The sequence below is a fragment of the Lytechinus pictus genome, chromosome 4 (genome assembly GCF_037042905.1).
Source record: "Lytechinus pictus isolate F3 Inbred chromosome 4, Lp3.0, whole genome shotgun sequence".
Taxonomy (NCBI): Eukaryota; Metazoa; Echinodermata; class Echinoidea; order Temnopleuroida; family Toxopneustidae; genus Lytechinus; species Lytechinus pictus.
Genome location: NC_087248.1, coordinates 16606523 through 16630182, shown reverse-complemented (window position 1 = coordinate 16630182; position 23660 = coordinate 16606523). Strand labels below are relative to the sequence as shown.

The 23660-nt window shown below is 36.5% G+C and overlaps 1 protein-coding gene across 1 annotated transcript in view; it reads left to right on the top strand.

Moving 5' to 3' along the window:
- LOC129258927 (uncharacterized) overlaps positions 1-23660 on the top strand; it is a 40054-nt gene that overhangs the window by 8040 nt on the left and 8354 nt on the right. The window contains exons 2-11 of the mRNA XM_064099017.1: positions 2540-2599; positions 3062-3099; positions 4643-4837; positions 11495-11615; positions 13465-13557; positions 14117-14277; positions 14839-14921; positions 15985-16173; positions 16936-17060; positions 23237-23273. Of these exons, the coding sequence (XP_063955087.1) occupies positions 2540-2599; positions 3062-3099; positions 4643-4837; positions 11495-11615; positions 13465-13557; positions 14117-14277; positions 14839-14921; positions 15985-16173; positions 16936-17060; positions 23237-23273 (1102 nt within the window). The remainder of the gene's footprint in view (positions 1-2539; positions 2600-3061; positions 3100-4642; positions 4838-11494; positions 11616-13464; positions 13558-14116; positions 14278-14838; positions 14922-15984; positions 16174-16935; positions 17061-23236; positions 23274-23660) is intronic.

The window sequence follows — 23660 nt, the reverse complement described above, 5'->3', positions numbered from 1 at the left end:
TGGACATGCATAAAAATGAAAAGTGGACATAAGTGAAAAGTGTCCTCATACAAGGCTTTTATGAAAGTTGATTATATCCATTTCAAAGAAGTATATTAGGGAGACTAATTTGTATATAATTAAAAGAATAAAGAACACATGGTTTTTACGAGGGGTGCAGATAAAGTGGTTACTCACGTTACGGTTCAGATGGGTTATATGTACAAAGACACATTGAGCTCATGTCCACCAACCTATGGAATTGCCCATATGATGAATTTGGTATCAAATAAAAAAAAAGCTCCAAATAACCTCCTTAGTTTACATTTGGTTACTACCCACCCACACGTATTGCGAGGTTAGTATTAGTATACTAATACTACCATAATTTTGATGTGGCAATAATAAAGGCAGTTCAAACTTAAAGTCTCATATCTTGTGAATAAATGTACCATATTTTTGTAAACTAGCAACTGGTTTCTGTAGTATTGATAAAGGCAAATCCAATGGAAATACTAATTTTTCACCTTTCTTTTAGGATCAAGTGTCAGAATTGATTTCAAAATACCCTTTCCCCACTACTCCAGAAAGCCCAATGCAAAACTGCACACAAAATATCTGCACTCTGTGTACCTTGTTCATTGAATGAGCGATGTGGTCGTGTGTTTCAGCTGTGTGTGTGTTGTGACAAAAAGTACAGAGCCTATCGGGAGCATTTGGCTGAATTTCATTTGATTATTACTAAAAAATAGATTCATGGATTACTATGAAATTTGGTAGATTTCTACTTTGTACTATTTTCATCAAGATCTGAAAAAATCAGACAGTTTAATGAAGTGGTTGATGAGATAGAAAAATCTTGCGGTCTCCATAATATTATTAATATATACACTGTACATGTATGCACATCGTCATGAATATTCATTAGGTGGGCTGATGATCATATCCCCACTTTCCTTTTTCTTATGTTATTACATGAAATCAGATTTTTGTTTTTTTTCATCCATGTTTAAATGATGCAGATCAGACCTAGTCTTGAGGACGCAATGATAATGACTTTGAAAATAATGATATATACTTCTTCATCATTGACGTCTTGACACTCTTCCAGTAGGTGCAGAAGAGAAGCACCAAAACAAAGATGGATTTAAGTTTATGAATTTTATTGATTTTTACACCTTCCTACGCCTAATGCGTAAGAAGGTTTAAAAAAATTTCTCTAGAAAAGTATAAATAATTAAGGTTTCTTACCAGACTGATGTCGCGTAGACCCCTCGATCCACATGTAAACAACGCAAATACAATGGATGGCGACGACCCTTGAACCGCTTATGTATTACGTACTTTCGATACGCAATGCCGTTTTGAATAACAATTTATAGAAAAAAAATATTATTTTACAAATATTAAATTTTTTTACGTGATTATAAATAATTAGCAATATTATGTCAATTTTTTATAATTACGTAAAATTTTTTAATATTTGTAAAATAATATTTTTTATCTATAAATTGTTATTCAAAACGGCATTGCGTAACGGAAGTACGTAATACATAAGCGGTTCAAGGGTCGTCGCCATTGTATTTGCGTTGTTTACTCATACCGTTTACATGTGGATCGAGGGGTCTACGCGACATCAGTCTGGTAAGAAACCTTAATTTTTATACTTTTCTAGTGAAAATTTTTAAAACCTTCTTACGCATTAGGCGTAGGAAGGTGTAGAAATCAATAAAATTCATAAACTTAAATTCATTTACATGTCTTAAAAGATGGATTTCCTAGGGAAATCCATCTTTGTTTTGGTGCTTCTCTTCTGCGCCTACTGGAAGAGTGTCAAGACGTCAATGATGAAGAAGTATATATCATTATTTTAAAAGTCATCATCATTGCATCCTCAAGACTACATCAGACCAGTCTCCATCATGATGAAATATGTTGCAGCAATAAATAAATAATGCACTAATCAGTTTTTAATCCAATTGTTTTAGTTCTTGGTAGAAAAATGTTGAATAAACCTAATAATTTCATATGATAAAATACAAAAGAACAAGTAGGGATATGACATCAGTTCACATAATGAATAATCATGAAGACATGCCTAGAACTGTTTCACCGGAATAATGAAAATATTTAAAATTCAATAACTTCGTTATTTGTTATCCGATTTGATTTGCTCTGTGAATTTTACTCCATTTATTTATATATAAATATCTCCGGCCTGGACCATCCCTTTATGGTGATTTTTTTTGCTAGTCATATCAAAAGTGAGAAGATAACAATAACAATTAACATCATGACTCAATAGTACTTTTCCTTATTCTGGTTACTGTTTACATACTGTATTTGTTGTGTGTCCAGACAATCAAATTTAAATAGCCACGGTTTGGCCTTGGCCCCCTTTGGAAAAGTTAAGAAGCAAACTTTTATCAATTTTTAGTACAAAGTCAGGCCTCTTACCATTTATGGTTTGGCTCACATTTGAGTTTACAATTTCTGACAATTCAAGTTATGATGTGAATATCTTTTGTAAATTTTACTTATTGGTTTATTTTCTCTTCAGAACATCCCCCTTCGAGCTTCTGGTAACCTGTTAAGATTTGTACTGCATCTTTCTAACACAGTAAGTTTGGGAGTCTAGAAGAGTATACGTAGTATAAATAATTATCAAGAAAGTGGAATTAACATAACAAGGACTGAAATCGCAAGATAGGTAAAAGGGTAGGCAATAGGTAAATTTTACTTGGACAATTTGATATATTAAATTTGTAAAAATCTATTGAATTGTGTCTGGATGGGATGGGGGAGGGGCTACCTTATCATCCTTTGTATGTTTATAGAGATAGAAAGGGGTATAGGTCAAGCTATATAATGCCTTAAATGCATTTGTGAATAAACACAGAACCATCATTTTATTAAGTTTCTCAAAATTTATGCTTTGTGTACTGTATGACAGGTTTGGAATGCTCATTAGATTCAATGTTTAACTTTATTCTATCAACTATTTACGGTGATAATGATAATAGAAAAACAATAAAATGTATTTTTATGATCTTTTATTTATTTTCTTATCAACTCTAAATAGTGGATTGGCAGGTTAATTCTCAACCCTAAAACGAAAAGGTAAATCATCTTTGATATATCTATTTTATCAGATGTTTACATTGTCACATATTACCCTTTTTTCATTCTCTCATCTCCACCTTTTATACCTCACTTGCTTTTGCATAGATTCTGCCTACTATTGTCTATTATTCATGTTTAGTTCTACTTGTCAGTTCTCAAGTGCAAATTGGACATTTTCACATATTTAACTTGGCACATCTATTTCTTGCAAGTAAAGACTAGGCTAACTGTAATGTGAACAAATCCTAATTATCTGTAAGATTTGGCTGGCTACTGGCCAATTCAAATTGTATCAAAATACATTTGGGTCTGAAAGAAATGGAGGACTTTGATATGGAATATGGCTGAGGGTGTACTTTGGTTTATCTTTTGGAATCTTGAAGCAGGTCAGAACCTGACCTCCAGGAACTTTATTATGTTCAACAGAATCTGTAGAAAATGAGAAGGTAAAGTACTGGAGTATAGATTGTAAGCTCTTCAGTGGACCATTCTCATAAACCTTTGACCTAGTCTGCTGTGCAAACTCTTCACTCGGGTTAAGGGTCTGAATGTGCAGCCTACTCATGCCTCGTGTACTGAAAACAGCAAGTTTTGTATGTGCTAGTCTTTGTGTGGAGACACACTTGCTGATCAAAGTTTCAATCAGGGTCTGTGCCTGCAGACTACCTTTGAACCTGCTTCCCTTACAATCAAAGGAAACAATGGTCAATCCATTTTAGAGATCAAAGGTCATCATGTAGGGCTTCATGATGTGATCTAGCAGATAAACATTTGATTAATACCAGGTACATAAATATCAACTCACACATAATACCGGCTTTGCTTTTCATTTTTTTAGACACAAGTTACAACTTTAACTAATTTCATGTTTGTTTTCTTAAACCTGTTTTATACTTTTATAAACATGACTTGCTGAGTATGTTCTTCAAAGTTCAAGTATTTCATATAAATTGGTTACCGGGTATTAAGTTTTTTATTTAAAGATGTCGAATGAAAATTGAGAGCAGATTCTATGGAAACGGGAGGGTATAACTTCATGCAATATTTGCTTCTTTCCAATTTCATTCACATATTATTACAAGGACAGTTACTCTAAAAAAAACAATTAAGGTCAATATTTTAATTTCAATCTCTTTATGCAGTGTTACTACATGTATGCTATTTCCTTGGTCCCACCTTGTATATGAACTTCCTAATCCTATTTGTGAAAAAAAGGCGGTGGGATTTAGGTTCATGTATGTAATAGATATGGAGTTGACTCTGTAGAGGTATTCTGTAAAAATGTTTTGCAGTCATATTAGGTGTGTGTATGACTCTTTTAATCCGTGTTGATAAGCAGAGTTCATTTGCAATTTTACTTGTATTCTTTCTGGTACAATCAGTTTACAGTTCACAAAATGAGGCCTGTTATTGTTATGCAGGCCCCAAAATAAAACAATATATCAACTACTGTTGAAAGAACAAAACATTTTGATAGCACAATATAACATATTTTTCTGCAGATGATTTTTCCAATGCTCTTTGTCTTCTTGTCTTTTAGAAATACCCACTACAATTTACTTCACAACTTTGTAATAGAGGACCCGCCCACATACGAACCTGTTGTACCAGCCACAGAGCCAAGTGAAGCCAGTGACCCTCTGAATATTGATTTAGACTACCTTATTCAGCCAGAGAGGAAAGAAAGTAATGATTTTAGGTTCAGAACGGTCTCGGATTATTATCATGCGTACAGGTAAGATTATAGCTCAATAATCTAGGCAGGGGCTGCAAATTTTGTCTTTGTCTTTACGAGTCTGATGCTGTTGCGCAAAAACGTCAGCACTACATGCGATGTGGAAGACTACGCATAGTTCGCAGACATCGACCGGTCTCGTGTTTGTCGTTGTTCTCCTTTCGTTAACAAATGTCTGGTGGCATGTTTAATAACGAGAATCCTGGTTGATATAAATAAAATGACAACTATTAAATGCAAGATCGGATCGTAGCCAGGGGCTGTGAAGCAGCTACTGTGCATAGTCTTCTGCATCAGACATATTCCATCTAGGTTCAGCGTAAGAGCAAAGATAATAAGCAGCAGCCTCCACCTAAATTATAGGCTAGTACGGCTATTGATCGAAAACTTTATTAATACTCGTACATCAAAGCTAGCCAGAACGTAACTAAAAAAAGCAAAGAGTGTATAAAAATTAAAGTTTGTAGTTTCATAATATTCCTCAGACTTCAATGATTGTGACAGAGATGAAAGACTATTGGAATCCAGTTCGTACCATTTTCATTCTATTTCATTTCATAAGATGGTGTTGAGAGGGGTTATTTTATGAGTTGTATTTCTGCTAGAAAAAGTTAACTAAATTACTGTGGCATATAGCCTCCTGTCCCAATTTCAATGGTTGATTTACAATATATATTAATAACTAAACAATAATAAAGTACTCGTAACGTAAGGGGTGTAGCATGCGGCATGAGTGATAGAAAACAATATATACTTGTAGATAATATAAAACTATATGGACGAATTATGGGCAAAGATAAGAAGTGATATTAAGCATACCCCCTCTACAGTTAAGAAGACAATTTTTTTTTACACTTTTCTTCTATTTCTTTAATATGTCACAGCATTCAGTAAGGGCTTGCATACTGTCCATTAGAGAGGGGCTTATGAAATATTTGGGGCAACAGAAGAACCAAAAAAGTTTATCATTGTTCCCTTTTCAAAATCATATTTCTTAAATCTTGGAGGGGTATTTGTGTTACTATTTGTATCCTACATGTATCTCTTGAGGAGATAAGGATATGAATTGTGATTCTCGTAAACTCATCATTACGTTTATAACCTGATACAGTTTGCTTGCTTAGGAAAGATTAGACCTGAGCGGCTGAGTCATGAATGTTTTTGAATTTGGTTATCAAGGGGGCGGGGATGGGACTTTCCCTAAAACCTGCAGAAAATTCACACTTTACATACTAGGGCCTAATGTACATAAAGTGACTGTGTATTGTCCTTATTTTTAATTGGATGTACATGTATAAGTTATCATTTAAGTGAAAAATAATCCCTTCTGTCTTGACTGTGAAAATTTCAGTTGATGTTGGGGAAAACCCAATATCACAGATAGGCCTGGGACTTTCGGGTATTTTTGTCTTCAGGTACCCACGGTAATTTGGGGGCGGGTACCCGAGTACCCAAAAATCATGTCGCATGAAAAAGACTGGTGGAACAACCCCCATAACACAGTGGCATAGGTAACGTCATCCAGCCACTGCTGCAAGCCAATTTATGAATGAAAATATAGTAAGCATGCGCAGTGCAAGCCTCCCGTGCCCCACGCAGTATTCCATCAAAACAAGTCTGCAATACTCTTATCACCTCGTACCTAAATTGACCTAGAATTCCACTTTCCTATTTTTTATATGAATTATGAAAGGTTTTCTCGGGGGATCTGTTTTCTCACTGATATCACACGGGTAAGCAAATTTTGATTACTTCTTGCTTTTCCATCAAAATCTTACGAAGTAGCATCGTATTGCATCATGTTCGTGAGTTTGTAAAATCTGTCGCTACGTGCACAAAGTCAATTTATTTCCGGGTTTCGGAGCGTCGAATGCGCCAGCGAATCACGACCGTGTTACCATTTTCGGTTAATGATGAACTGAAAATGGTAACACGAAGGTGATTGGCTGGCGCTTTGTATGCTCATGCTGCAAAAGAAACATGGCGATGATTGAACAATCTCAGTCACAACTTAAGAAAATTTTGATATTATATATTCCGAGGGTAATTGGTGAGATTCAAAATGAGACTTGTGTACTTTTTTGATGAGTTACAATCATGTCTTACACTACGCAATACAAATCATATACATTTGCGTTATATTGGTAAGCAATTTCGGGTATCGGGTATTGATTTTTCTATTCGGGTACCCGAAGCTTCTGGGCGGGACGTGGGTACCCGGGTTTTAGTCCCAGCCCTAATCACAGAATACAGATGTTCAAAGAAATAACAAGAAATTCAACAAAATGATAAACTACTGTATGGTTTTATACATGTATTGTATTTGGGACAGAATGACAATATCAAGGATTTTACAAGAAACACTTCATTAATTTTCCGAAAAATGTTGGTCAATATTACAAAAATTGTGAGTTTGCCATAATTTTATTATCGAAGAAATCTACATGAACTATCAAAGGTCAAGTCCACCCCATCAAAAAGCTGATTTGAATAGAAAGAGAAAAATCAAACAAGCATAACACTGAAAATTTCATCAAAATCGGATGTAAAATAAGAAAGTTATGACATTTTAAAGTTTCGCTTAATTTCACAAAACAGTTATATGCACACCCTGTTCGGTATGCAAATGAGGGAACCGATGACATCACCCACTCAATATTTCTTTTGTATTTTATTATATGAAATATGAAATATTTTGATTTTCTCGTCACTGTCATGTGAAACAAAGTTTAATTCCTTCCTGAACACATGGAATTCCATTATTTTAACATTTTGTGGTTCAAGCAAGGGGGTCCTAATTGTCAAATTCGTAAAAATGGAAATATTAATGTTGTAACCCGCACCCGTTGTGGTACGGGTTAACCTGCCGGTATGCCCCCGATAGCGGGTTGCGGGCCGGGCCGAGTTCATTCTCAAACCCGCAGACCGTCATACGCAAAAAAGGGAGAATTAACGGCGCATAATAAAAACAATAACAATGAAAATTGAGTTGGATCATGTACCCTTACGTGGCGGATTCTTTTAGAGACGTAGATATTTCCTTTAAAAAAATGCCGGCGTATTTTTGTCTTGTGAACAGTGAACAGGACTGAGACAGTTCGACATAATACATCGAGTTGCTCTTCCAAAGGAGCGCCAGCGCAGTCAGAGAAAGGAATGTTTTACGACTGGGAGAGGGGGAGAGAGAGAGAGGGGAGGGGATGTGTTCGGAGAATGTAAACAGAAGCCAGAATACAATGCAACGCTCGCTGTTTGAGCTTGAGGGATTTGCGGTGTACGGCAGTGAGACAATTGTTTGCTTATTGGATTACCAAATTAGGTCATGACCTGATAGAGCGTGCCGTCAGGTCAGAGTGTTAGCTGCCCTTTTTTGAAGACATGCTAAGCTGGTCTAGTCTAGTGGCTAACTAACCCTCCTTTTTGTTATTTCATACATTTTCTGATGAAAACTGAAGCCCCCGCACCCTGAATGCCCAGATCTCTTAATTTTTCCGATGTACAATTGATTGAAAGTCTTTAAGATTTCTGAAGATGTAAAATCGGATTGCAATGGATTGCAAGTTTCTTGCAAATACCTCTCTCTTGACCGATCGATCGAGAGAGATAAAAAATAAATAAAAGCCTAGCTAAGCACTAGTAACACGAGCTGTTTACGTAAGTTCATGGGCGCCCTCGTGCACGTTTGTATTAGTTTACAAAGAATTGGAAGAAATACAAAAACAGAAGGAAATAATATGGAGATATACAAGAAGAAAAAATTGACTGTATCATTATCCTGGTATTTATTTCAATTTTGATTACTTTATAGACGAGGTCCCATAGAATTGAATATTGTAATTATGATTGTTGTGAGTCGCCGTGTCGACCGACCTGGACTGAAAAACAACATTGCCGATCTTTGCTGGGCAGCCTGGGCTAGCTAGCGCGCGCTGAGCTGCGGCTCCAATTAGAGGAGTTAATTGCGTCATGCTTTCAATTTCGAGATCAGAGCGGACCCCTTTCGTGGTACAAATTCACCCCAAAAAACATTTTCTCTCCGGAATAAAAGGCGAATTTGCAAATTGTAAGTAAATTCACTCTAGGCTAGGTTAGTAGTTGGCATATATTTTCCTGATTTGAGCCTGTATAGTGTGGGGATTGCAGAAATATTATTTTTCATTTTTCAAAGATAAATTGACTTGCAGGTTAAAACCCGACGGGTCAGCGGGTCCCGCTTGCAAATTATTGGATTATACGGGATGGTAAGGTTCGGGTTTTCACTTGTGGGTTACAACATTAGGAAATATTGTATAATTCAAACAATAAAAAACAAAAGAAATAGTAAGTGAGTGACATCATCGACTCATTTGCATATCACTGAGTTGAGCATATAACTATTTTGTGAAAAATAAGCGGAACTTTAAAATGTCATAATTTTCTTATTTTACACCCAATTTTGATGAAGTTTTCAGCGTTATTCATGTTTGATTTTTCTCTATTTATTTAAATCAACTTTTTTTCTGGGGTGGACTTGACCTTTAAAGTTGACTTCATTGAGGGACTTTGTAATGTTTACACAGCAATACGACGTGCCCCAATGCTGGTTTCTCTTACGTTGTATGAATTGTTAGGTTATCTTTGAATGGCCAAGGCCATGCATCATTATAGGCCTACTCTACAGTATACTATGTACATGCAGTTAAAAAAATATATATATTGTGCTATTTCAGTGATAAAAAGGTTATTATTCTACCACGTCCTAAACTTTTGGGTATTTTTCATGAAGTATTATTGGAGAAAGATAATATAAATCCATTCAATTTAAAGAAATCTTTATGGAATTGGAATACCTGAATTTTATGTACTGGCGTTTGGATTTCAATACTTTATAAGCAAAGCCATTTTTCCTGTGGTAAATAAAAAAAAGGTTAATTCAATTCATTTATTAATTTCATTCAAGTGGGGGCGTCGTGGTCTAGTGGTTTCAATCTTAATTTCAAGCCAAGTCATGTGTTTTCCTTCAGCAAGAAATTTACCCACATTGTGCTGCACTCAACCCAGGTGAGGTAAATGGGTACCGTCAGGAAGTAATTCCTCATTCCGCACTGGAATCGTTAGACTACACGTAGCTGAGCTGGGGTAATATAGGAGCGCCTTGTGCACCTAGCAAGGTGGTTTCATGCCATATACAAATCCTATATTGTTATTATTATTTGTAACACACAAAACAGTTATCAATATGCAATAAAATCTGGCTGGTAATACAAGCCCTTGGCTTGCAAAACAGTGATACATTCTCCTTGGAAAAAATGTCTAGATTTAACTAAATTTTCAACACAAATCAGGGAATATACAAAATGCATGATATCCTAGGCCACTGAGAAGAGCATTGAAGCAGTGTGACTAAAAATGACATTAAAGATAAATGCCAGTTGTGGTAACGATCTCAATATGACTATTTACATAATCCAATATAATGACCACCCAAGTGTCTGTTTGTATGAATAAAAAATATGTGCCAAAGGATTCTGGAAGAAATTGTGTAATTGCTGAGAAATAAGGCACTTCCGTCAGGTCTTTATTCCAGTAATAATAATATACACTAGGTGGTTTCAGACCGCCTCGAAGTTCGCCAGTTCCAGATATTCTCTGATCTGGAAATTTACCCCGATCAGAAAATACCAGGTATTTTGGCGGTGTGAAAGCAAACTACGCGTAATATCCCCGAAAGAAAATACCCGATAAATAGTAGGTACTTGGCGAAATTACGAGAACTTTCGCGGGGATTTTTCCAAGGTTGTGGGTATTTTGGCGGTCTGAAAGCAAATTACGGGAACTTTTAGCCCAGCGTGTCGTTGGGTGCGGCGCCGTGCATGGGTTGCTGCTGGGCTAGTGATTTTGAATTTCGCGCCTTGCTGCTTATCAGACCATACTGCGCATGCTCGTAACTTCAGGAACTTATCCCGAAGGGTATGTTTCAGGGCGGTGTGAATGCAGGAATAATTAATGGGTATTTTTCAGCCTAAAAAAGTTCTCGTAATTTAACGGGGATTCTTGTGATCGAGGCGGTTTGAAACCACCTACTGTCCCACGTGTGCCTATCTGTGTTGGCGATCTTCAGTGTGATCATTTTTCAGCTTAGATTTTATGATTTCACAAAGTTCAGTTTATGTAACTGTACCAGATCTAGATCCATGATGATATAGTAATACTTAACTTTGGTTTTACAGACTCTCTCACAAAATCAGTGTTTTACTGCAACTACTTTCATTTAGCTTTAATTTGGTTCCACAGTCAGTTAATAAAGGATAAAGAAAAGTGTAACTCATACTTGTGCTGCAGGATATTGTGCATTGAGCTACAGGCAACTGTCAATCAATTGCTTGAAATACAAGTATGTCTCTGTATATACAGTAAAATGCATGTTTTATTATGTAATTTGCTTAAAACCATAATTTGTTTAATCCGTTGGGAATTTTCCTGGACTACCTGTATTTCCTCATTTACTTGCCAATAACTGCACAGTAATGATTTTGTCAGAAAAGACACCAAAAGCATGTGAAAATTCCAAAAAAGTTCTGGCAAGTATGTGATTTTCTTGACACATGGCATCCGTCTTGGATTTTTTTTGTAGATTGCTCTAACACTGTTTTGTTCTAAATCTTTTTTTTTCTGTAGGTCAGGTAAGGTGACTCCAGAGGATGTTGCAGAATGTGTTATGGAAGACGTGGAGAAGACAGAGCAGATGAAACCTAGGATGAGGATGCTTGCAGAGTATGATGTGGAAGAGGTCTATAAGGTTTGTAATTGGATCAAGGGCCCATTTCGTAACACCTGTTATATTATTCAAATTGGCAATACAAGTTTTAAGCTACTGAAATCATTCAGTTTCATTGGCTGGTTATAGAACTTGTCCAATTGTTATTACAAGATGTCTTCATGAAATTGGACCCATGGTAGGAAATAATATTTTTAGGGGTTATTTTTGTCCACGTCGGGGCGATTGCTGAATTTTTTTCAATTCAAGGGCTGCTTTTTGGTCCAACAAGTAATTATGCCTTAAAAGCATTTCTCATTATTCTGCTGTATTGAGTTTCTAAACTTTCTTCATCATTGTTTGGGAGAGATTTATTTATTTATTTATTAAACAATATTTCAATAGGGTGCCCTTTCAGCAAAAGCTGGTATCAAAAGGGGCCCTAAAAGCATAAAAACAAAACATGTATATATACAAGTGATAAAAACATACAAGGTAAAAACATTATATAAATCATACATATTAGAACACAGAAGGCATGCAACGTTCGAGTCATTAAAATATTTGTAACACAGGAACCATTGACATTTTAACATTTGCTGGACATTATATATGGTTTTGAGTTCTTTTTTAAAACTAGAGAGGGTGGATAGGGGTTTTTAAATGAAGGAATTGAACATAGGTCTTGGGCCAACATCAGAAAAGATGGTTTCCCCAAAGCATTTGATATTGGGAAATTTTATGGGTGATTTACAGAGATGCCAAGTTCAAAAAAATATTATGTGTGAGATTTTCATGACTCGGCGTCTCTGCGCGCGCGCGAGATATGGGTTTCATCATGATATAGATCCATACTACAAAACCATGCGATGCACGCACGCGATTCATCAAAGCACATACTAGCTGTGCGCTGACTAACCCTCGATTCGTCTCGCGTGTCGGGGTAGACGTGACGGCGTGTGAATGCGGTCGGCAAGTGCGTATAATCTAGCGAATAATGCTACTTTTTCTCTTTTTCTCTGTCGGGTCCCGATGCGTGAGAAAAATGGGTGCCATGCGTGAGATCGTGAGACGGACCCTGGATGCGTGAGTCTCACGCACAATGCGTGAGACTTGGTAGCTCTGGATTTATGCTGTCATAAGGGCAAATTTCCTGTTCTAATGTATGTCCTATGCAGGTATCATGTGTTGACCCTTACTAAGCTGGGAGGGGGGGGGGGGAGGGGGTGATGCATCCCATGCACTTTCTTGTCTCAATTTTCTTCAACTCATAAAACTAGAAGTTGCTCATTATTTTGAACAATACAGGGCCCCGTCTTACAAAGAGTTGCGATTGAGCCAATCAATCACAATAATTGGAAAGCCAGCAAAGTCAACATATAAAATGCATGTTTATTAAAAAAAACTCTAGATATGAATGTATTTCCATAAATTCATTGATTCCTTGACAATTTGGTGTGATCTCCTTTGTTTTCAAAGGACATTTTGCAAATCTCCTGTAGAAAAAAATTATGACACTGATGGATTTCCATAGAGTTACGATTGATTGGATCAATCGTAACTCTTTGTAAGACAGGGCCCTGCTGTAAACTAATTTTTGAAAACTTACGTACACAAATATATCTGTTCAAAGTTAATGGTAGTGAACAGACCTTTTTTCATGGTGCTTTTTTGTGTGCCGGGTGGTGTTTTATAAAGCTGTTTTAAGTTACAAGCGACTTTAAGAATGACTGGTGATCCTCTCTTGTGGTAAATGTCAAAAGATATATATGCAAAATTTTCATTGATGTTGATTTAACACCTATGAAAGGATCACTAGTCGCTCGTAAATTTACAGTTTCATGATACACCGACTGGGAAATGTTTTTTTTTTATTTTCATTCTTTTACAGATGGCTAAGGAATCTACCATACGAATCAACAACAAGAAACCTCTTTCAATCTTTGATGGGGTTCCAGTTGTCATCAAAGAAGAACTAGCTGTGGTGAGTAGTCAAGTCAAATCAAACTTTGCAGTCAAGGCTTCACATTTTTTCCCAGATATTTTTAAGCAACCTGACATCAAATATGTGTCATTCTTGAAATTGAATTTAAATCTATTGAAACAGTTCTTTTACCTTTTCATATTCTATCAAGCGGGATGGGGTTGATCTTGCATGGGTGATATTCTGATAATTAAATCTAGGTTTATCTCTAGTCTAAACTAAGATGCTACATGTCAATGGAATGCCGGACTTCATATTATTTCTTCCATATTCATGGCAATTATTATATTGTTTAATTCATTAACATTCATAATATTTTTGTATTTTCCTATTTCCATTTCGCAACTAAATTAATTTTTTGACATTTTTTGCGGCAGGATAAGAATGATTTTTAATTGGTGAATGAGTTGACAACTGGCACTCCATAAAAGTAAGATAACCCAGGTTTGACTAAACCATGACTATCAAAATACCACCCCATGTGTTTATCTTTTAAATCTTGTTGCCACGGAAATGACTTAACTTTGCTTCATCAAATTAAATGTCTTAACTTTTCTAGAAACCTTACCATCTACGTAGTGGAACCACGTTCTTAGGCCGTGACCCCGTGAAGGAGGATTCCACCATAGCGGCTAAGCTACGCGCCGGTGGTGCTGTAATCATAGGAACATCAAACATGCATGAAGTCGGACTAGGTGTTATTGGTATGAATATCAGTGCGTAAGTCAAGCTCGTGAAGAGACTTACTTTTCTACAAAACAATATTTGCAATTTGAACCAAAATTCTTTTGTAACATATCGCTTCAACATAATCCATTGTGGGTCTCTTGAATAAACTTGCGTGGTGAAGTTCAATTTGCACCCGGGCACCATTTGATATTAACGTAATCATAACATTATTCTAGTTGATTATCTGTTGATGTAAATAGCGAAACCACTCTACCTTCAAATAAGGTCTTTTTTTATTTTTATTGTGGAAAAGTTGATTAATATGTTATGAGAATTTATGAATATCAGCTATTCACTCTTACACAGATTTGAGGTCAGTTGTAAATTTCTTATAGTGATATTGATGATAGTGGCTATATTGGAGCAATTAACAAAGAGTTAAGCACCAATGCGTATGGTATCTAACATTTCCTGCAACCTTATGATGTTTATCACCCATTTGTACTTATTTTTACAGGAGCGGTACTGCACGCAATTTTTATAACCCTAACCATTATAAGGAATTTCTGCAACCTTGTGATGTTTATCACCCATTTGTACTTATTTTTACAGGAGCGGTACTGCACGCAATCCATATAACCCTAACCATTATCCTGGAGGAAGTTCATCAGGGTCAGGGGCCTGTGTAGCTTCAGGTAGGTACGTCTCTGCTAAAATGTGGTGCGAAGATATCTGATAGAAAGAACACAAGTGAGCTCATAGAAATTTTAACAATAATAACAATAATAGCTGTATTTGTATAGTGCTTTTTGCCTGAGGATTCAAAGCGCTGCTATTATTACCCCGGCTTTCGCTTGAGCTATCAATACCGGTGCTCAGTGCATTCAAGGAATTTATCCTGCTGGGTACCCATTCACCTCACCTTGGTCAAGTGCAGCACAGTGTGGATAAATATCTTGTCGAACAAAAACATGCCATGGCTAGGATTCGAACCTATGACCCTCTGTTTGAAAGGAGAGAGTCACCGGACCACTGCTTGGGCTTGGAAGAAACTGTTTTGGAAGTGGTAAAGAGAAGTGGTTTGAAATGGATGGGCCACGTGTAGAGGAGGGAAGATTGTCACCCTGTGAGAATAGCATTGGATCTGGAAGTGGATGGCAAAGAGGAATGGGAAGTCCAAATATTACAGGATGAAGAATAAAAGCAGCAAGATCTGAACGAGGAGGATGCTTTAAGACTGAGAGAAATGGAAGGAGGGAGTGTTGTTGGCGAGAATCAGTAACCCTTCGTAATAGGGAAAATGCTGACTGAAATAAGTGATGATGATGTCTGCAAAGTTGCTATTGTGTTTGCCAGCATTAATCGATTTTATATGTATAGTGGGTATGAGGGTTTTAAATGGGATGGAGAGGCCTTTCTTAATCTCTTCTTTCATTGAGAGGAATTTGATAAGTTTCTTTGCATGTTATCACATAATGAACCTAGATTTCATCTTGAAGAAGGAAATGATGAAAGGGAGAAGAGAAGGGGGGGGGGGGTTGATAGGTTGATTTTCAACCTCTCTTGCATTATTTTGTGGTACTATTAGTGTTGGAGAAAGACTTAGAAAATGCATTTAGTACTTAACTTCTATTTTTAAAACTTTCCCTATAGTACTCGGCCTCTACAAAGGAGTATTATAAACAATGAAATGAACAATTTTAAATAAGTAATGAAATAAAATCTTATTAAATATTGTGACTTATATTTTTCTTACAGGCCTTTGCCCCATCGCCATTGGAACTGATGGGGGAGGTTCAGTGCGCATTCCTTCTACGTTATGCGGCATTGTTGGGTTGAAGCCAACCTATGGGCGCTGGTCTCGTCACGGAACTATGCCCCTGTGTCGTACAGTATCCGTAGCAGGACCCATGACGACATGTGTGCAAGATACAGCCATGCTTTTAGGTAATGATATTTCACGATTCAAAGATAAAATGCCATGAAAGTGTGAAGAAACTGCATGGAAATTGTGATTGTGCCTTTGTCATATGGAAGTTGTGCTCGTGGCAACTTAGCCACTATGGTTACTACCACGGTAACAGGGCTCTCAGCAGCCAATCACAATCAAGGTTTATGTTGTTATTGGGGTTTTCGTAAAGTTTGGGTACAAACTGTGACATTTCAGCAACGCTTAATACTAATTATACTATACATTTATTGTTTGCAGGCTTTACCTTTATATTAAGACCATATATCACCATACATTTTGGTTGAAATTTTTATGAAGTTTTGAGTAAAACAGTGTATAATGCTGTTACATTTAGCATCGGGATACTTATAATTGGTCGGAAATTGTCACTATGCTACTCTGTGTCCACCAAATTTAGTCGACAATAACATGGTGACAGGTTTTCTTAAAAAAATAGAACTATGCATTGGAAATCTGAGTTATTTAGCTACCTGACTTAACTAGTAAATGCGCGTATTGTATAAAGTTTTTGTCAACCTAATTGCCATAATTTGACTTTCAGGACCAAATGTAAATATATACGCGTTAGCCACTTATTCTCTGCCTCCTTTGTCTTCACACAGACAGCTTAATAGTTGAATTAGATATGACTCTAGGTTGAAAGTGAATAAAGAAGTTTTAAGCAAATATGGATTGGAAGATTGGCATTTTTTCAAATCAAATTTCTGATATTTCATATCCTTTTAACTCTTTTTCAGAATACTTAGCCGGTGAGGACCCTGAAGACTCTGCAACATGGCATCAACCGACCTTGAAAATCAATGACCTTCAAACAAAGAGCTTGAGTGGACTCAAGATTGGCATCGACTGGAAACACTTTCGAGTACATATCTTACTATTGCTAGATTAAATTTTTTTTCATTCATTCAAATAAACTTATATTTTCTTCTATTTTCACAGTATATCATTTTTCAATATAAATTATACATCATTTGTCATAAGAGATTTGTATAACAGATTTATTGAAAACGGCAAAAAGAAGCTGCTGAAAACTGCTTATCTAATAAAAGAGAGCCAATGGAGTAAATTAGAAAGTCAAAGGGGCCTAAGCTTTCGATCCTAGCAGAGTCTTCGTCGGAGGCAAAATGACAAACATATAAAGTGGAACAACCATAATAAAGACCACAAGTCTGTTTTATCTTGCTAAATTTTATATCACAAGTATTTTGCGTGTAATCTCTATGGGACATGACTTTTTCTCAAAACTAGATTCTACATTCCTCTATTTCGTGGGCCATATCTCCATTTTTTTCTTGTCAGTTTTCCCTGAGCTTTTAGTATGTTGTAGCTGAGATTCTAAGCTTTCGCTAGTTTTACTCCACTTTTTGATCAGATGCCGGGATCATGCCCGTTTTTCGCTTGCAAAATTGGATTTGTAATTCTCAAATTTGCTTACGTGTAATTTATGTAGTTATTATTATTTATTGGTATATGCACATATATTGACCAGCAGCAGGGCTGAAAGGGTCAATTAACAATAATAATACAAAGTAAAAAAAAAAACATAACAGGTACAGTAAGTATAATTTTGGCCAAATGATTGAATGGCATGAAAATCAATTTACATGAAGATATATGTATTTCTTGAGTACAAAAGGATAGATAAGAGAAAGAAATGTGAGAGAGCAGGGGGATAGAAGTAGAAATGTATTACAGAAAGAGAAACCTGAGACGGGGAAATAGAGGGTGGTCAGAGAGACTAAAGAGGAGACAGAAACCAAGAACATTATAAATGTTTTCAAAAAATTAAGTACATTAGTGAACATTCTACTCATTCACATATATAATATAATTATCATTATCTAATTATCTGTCTACATTTCATGGCAAATATTAGAGTAAACAAGGAAAGATAAAGAAGAATGGGAGTAGGAGAATTAAATTAAAGAAGGAGACAAAGAAAAAGATGAAGAAGGAGAAGTTGAAGAAGAGAGAGGGAAGAAGGCTGGTGTTGAAGGAGAAAAAAAAGGGGTAAGAAAGAGAAAGAAAGAGAGGAGGAGGGAACGTCTGAAAATACAAACAATTCATAACAATTTCAAAAAGTAAATTAAAAGGCATGCATGCAGTTATATTTGTCATAAAAATCAAGTTTGTAAGTGTCTCGACAAGAAGGGTATTGTTGATTTCCGATATCTTTCGGTATTGCATTTGATGATACTTAAACCAGACATGTTCCTTAACTGTCTCCTACATCTACTCGCCTTTGATGGTGGAAGCAAATGCCTATGTCGGACAGAATATAATAACTTCAATCCAAACTCATGAAGAAGGGCATCCCGCCGACTGTGGAGTGAGGGCAGTCCACACACATCTAATGCACCATCGTAACATGTATAGTTTCGGCCCAAGATGATCCGAAGTGCTCTCTTTTGCACATATTCGATTTTATCTGCTAGTTTTTCCGTCAGTGAGGTATGCCAAACTGGGCATGCATACTCGAGAACTGGCCTGATATAACAAGAATAGACCGTCACCATTTCTTTAATTGGTGTTTTGCACTTCCTAAGAATACACAATGTATACAACTTACGAGATGCCTTTGAAACTAAGTTTTACACGTGGAGATTCCACTTCAGATCATCTTGGATGGTAATTCCTAGCAATTTCATATGTGAAACAGAATTAAGGTACACATCATTCAATGAGAAATCTGTTCGGGGATTCATTTGTCTTAAAAAACACACATTCATCAAGTTACATTTGGCAGGTTTGGGAAGAACATAATTTTCAGTGCACCAATTTGAAACACTACCAAGAAGTTTCTGGAGGCTGGGGGCTTCGTTTCGCCTAACGACCTCTCCAATTGTAAGATCGTCTACATATTTCCACTTATTTTCAACTTCACTAGCGGCGTCATTAACAAGGATTAAAAATAAGATGGGACATAGCTTTGTGCCTTGCGGCACACCACAAGATACATTTAACAAAGTTGAGATCTCACTTCCTATCTTGGTACTTTGGGTTCTGTCTGAGAGAAAGCTACAAATGACGGGTATGATGCTTCGGCGTACACCAATATTTATCATTTTCTTAACCAGAACGTTATGGTTGACCCAATCAAATGCTTTTGTAAAATCAATTGTCGCCAAATACATATAGTTCCCAGGTTTATCAAGACCTTCAAGTACAAATTTCAACAGGTCAATCAGGTAATGTACTGTAGACGATCCTTTAACATTACCAAATTGTTTGATATCAATATGTTCTGCAATATCATCAACTATCCACTTAGCAAGAAATGACTCAAATACTCTTGAGAAAGTTGGTGTGAGAGATATGGGTCTCAGTTGATCAAAAGTGCTTATTGACTTTTCCTTGGGAATTGGAGTAATTGCAGCTGTTTTCCAACTGTCTGGGAAAATGCCATCTTGAATGCAACAATTGAAGTTAAAGGTTCAGCCAGCTCTATGCTGAATTCTTTAATCAACTTCAATCAAGGGAAGATCATTGGGGTGTCTGGATTTTGATATCTTGAGCTTCTGCAATGCCTTAAGTACCTGACCATGATTAACAATTGGAGGTGGTTTGGAAGGTAAGTATGCAGGCAATGATGTCAAATCCAATGAAGGCAATTGAGAACATATCGCCGCAAAGTGGGTGTTGCATGTTGCATGTTGCAGTTTCTAAAGGGTTAGTCTCAGCACCGGGAATTGGTACACGCTTTGTACCTAACTTACATAAATTCTTGATATGTTTATGCCATTGACTGGGTTGACTACACTTTAGATCTTTCACTGACTGTCTATAATACCTTGCTTTAGCTTGTTTTATTTCCTTTTGAACAGAGTAACGCAATGATGACCATTGCTCTGGGTTCAAGTGCCTTTCTCTGTATGCCTTGTCTCTAAGTTTTACGAGACGTTTAATATTGTGGGTCATCCAAGGTTTATCCCTGTCCGATGGCAGGGATTTGGTGACAGGAAAAGATCTTCTGTAGGCATCTTGTAAATCCTGGTTAAAGTTATCAACAATATCATTGACTCGATCACTAGGATGATCACTGTTCCAAACATGCTGAGTGATCCACTGTCCAAAGGCTCTTACCGAAGAATCCCGATAAGGTCTGGCGATGGTCAGTTTCTTACTCGAAGGTAGATTGTGTGTTGGAGTCAGCAATATTGATAAGTGGTCACTTGATCCCAAAGGAGCCATGGAGACTGGTGGTTTATATAAAGATGGATGATTACAGAATATCTTATCAAGGATTGCACATCCACGAGTTGGAAACTGGACAATATGATCAAAAAGAAGATCCTTGGCGAGCAAATCAATTTGCAGATCATTGAAGTCACCAACGATGTTTATATGAGCTGAAACATCATGTGAACGGATGTCATCAACAGTCTGCTGAATGTGTTCAAGTAGATCCTGACTGCAAGGGGCACCAGGAGGGTAATAAATTACCTGAATGTACATACCCTATGGGAACGTGTAATCTCTATGGGGAATATCGTGACTAAATGGATAACGCACTTGACTAGCGTCCTTGGGGTCCCAGGTTCGAGTCCTGGGGTGAACAAGATGATTTTGTTTTCATATTTTTTTTTACCACCTCGTACATGATCCTTAATGACAATTAAAAGGTATACAAATTAAAAGATAAAACAGATTATAATTACTTTTTTTCATATCACATGTACTGTCATTTAAAGAGACCTTTTTCACAGTGCTTTATCATCTCCCGTCTTTCACAAGTATTCTATCCAGAATGAACATTAAGTTGTCATGATGATCATATTGATCTGCATGAACATGGTGATAGTGATCATGATGGTGAGAATAAGAACAGACCACCTAATTCGTCCACATGACGAATTAAAATCTTGTTATTATTATTGCTCTACTCTCCTCATACATACATATTAACATTTGATTTCAAGATAGAGTGATTTGAGAGGTCATTGTCACCTCCTTTTATCGTAATTTATTTTCTTGATATATAAGCCTTTATCCATTCTATTCTTGCACTCTCATGATTGTGGTGGCGTCATAATAAGTGATTGTGACATAACAATGATGTCCTCACACGATAATTTTTACAGCCTGCGCCTCCAATATGCTTTATTATTATTATGATGGTGATGCTGTTTTGTGCGCGGTTCCATGACCACCACAATCATGAATGTTATTATTTCAGTTCTTGTCACTGTGAGCTTTATTGTATCCCTGAAGAAGACGTGTGTTTAACGTCGAAAATTTGGACTTCAAAATAAACTCTGTTGGAACTAAGTACAATGCATTACCACTTTGCCTCTTTTTTATATATATATATATATATTAATTATTATATCATACATACCCTCGTACACGATGTGTGTTGAGCGTTGCTAGATGTATCTAGACCAGTACTAGGCGAAAATAGGCCATATATCCCCGACGGGAAAGAATTTGATGTCTCTTTACCGTCATGCTTGCCCTCGTCCTGAGAACTAGCTACCTGTGAGTTTGACTCCAACGCGCCATCATGTTGGTCTGGTTCAGTTATTAAAGTTGAATTGCAGGGGCTAGCAGGTGATACGCCATTAATGGTTATATATCTCATGTCCAACTCGCCTAGGTCACAAGGCTCTGGAGCCTTGGCGTCAGAAGGATCAGAGACAGGAATGGATTCCGTCCCTGTCGGCTCTGTTGAACAAGTTGAAAACGTATGGTCATCAGCACACTTCAAAGATCCTTGCTGAGCATGTTGAGTGATATTACGGAGGCTTCTGATATCACATGGAGATCCATTGTCGGTGTCACAACCAGGAATGGCAAAGGTCGACAGAGTCTCCGAACACACATCCTTTTTCCTGTTGATGTTACTTGGAGATTCATTTTTGGCCGTTTCCAGGTCTACAGAAGAAGAAGGATGTTGTTGACAGGATGTACTGACAATTTTGCTCTTTTCACCTCTTGAGGAAACATTGGAAGATTGATTCTGTCTCTTGGCATTGTCATTTTCTTTTGATTGTTCAGTTTCTTTCTTTGGATCATGACGATACCTCCTGAGATACGTGCCGATCCTTAAAAGGCCAGACACTGAGCGACACAGGCATGGTGACATCAGGACACTGCGTGGCATAAGCATAGAACGTAACATTGATAAATAGTTGACGCATCGATTTATTAATGCATTGAAACAATCAGGATAAACTTCAAAAATATACCTTTTCGAAGTGGCCAGAATTCTGAACACAAACCATGGTCTAAAGTTGGGGTTTCCACTATTGGGAGACAGATGTGACGCAATTATCCATAATTATATGATCAAACAACGAGTCTCGTCTGATTTCGCAATCAATAAAAGCAATCAAGCAAGGGATATGAATAATGATTCACAACAATGGAAATCAATGAAAAGGGCAATTAAAAATGTAATCGTGAAAGAGACAAATGATAACTGGTCAGAGCGTATACAGAAGCTCGCAAAATGGTATCTTATTACATTTGTTAGATTTATTAAAAAAGCATTTGTTAGATTTATTAAAAAAGCATAATTAGAAGAAAGCATAATTCCCAGAAAGCAAAAGCTTGTGGTGGTATACTCCTATGTATCTTGCTGAGAAATTATTATCTTGATCCAAACTCTGTAATAAAGATTCTATATACAAATTCAAGAGCTTTTAGAGTAGAAGAAATGTGACTAAATAATAAAGAATGGAAGATGTTAATAATGATGTATGGGAATTGCTTATTATTTTACAATGTGATGCTAAGATCATAAAACATTCATCTTCCCTTTTATATCTAGGGCCTGTGACGCAAGGCACTTAATATTATGGCTGACAATTGCACATACATTTGATCATTGTAATCTAGTCGTCCTTATGATCAAATGTTAAGGGTTGTTCTAGGAGCCATGACGTGTAAGAATCATCAGTGTCTTTAATGGATGATACTTTTTAATACAGAAAACTTGTTGAAATAGCATAAGGAAATACTCACTATGTATTTAGATTATGTGTTGAATAATGAATCAAATCATGTGCCTGTCATTTCCTGAATTTCCTTTTACAGGATGCTAATGCAGAGATTGTTGCTGAATGTGAAAAAGGTCAGTATTAAACCATGAAAAGATAATTCTTGATCAGATTTTTACATCTAGAATTAATTCAAGCCTTACGTGTAAAAATATTTAAAATTTGTTTCATTCATTTCCCCAATATTTTGCGCCTTCCTTTTGTACCTTCCTACCTGTAGATTTCATCATTCTCTACAATTATACAAGTTTTCAACATGATTGCAGTCTGCAGCCAAGATCAAGGGAGGGGGTGCATAATGACCCATATCCCCCCTCCCAGAAAAATAATGAAAATACCCTGAAACTATAAGGGTTTACTCTATTGTGATTATCAAGAACATTGATTTTGTTTTCATCTTCAGCTTTTATTTACTTAGCAATTAATATCCATGAATGTGAGGAGATGAGAATGGCCCACGC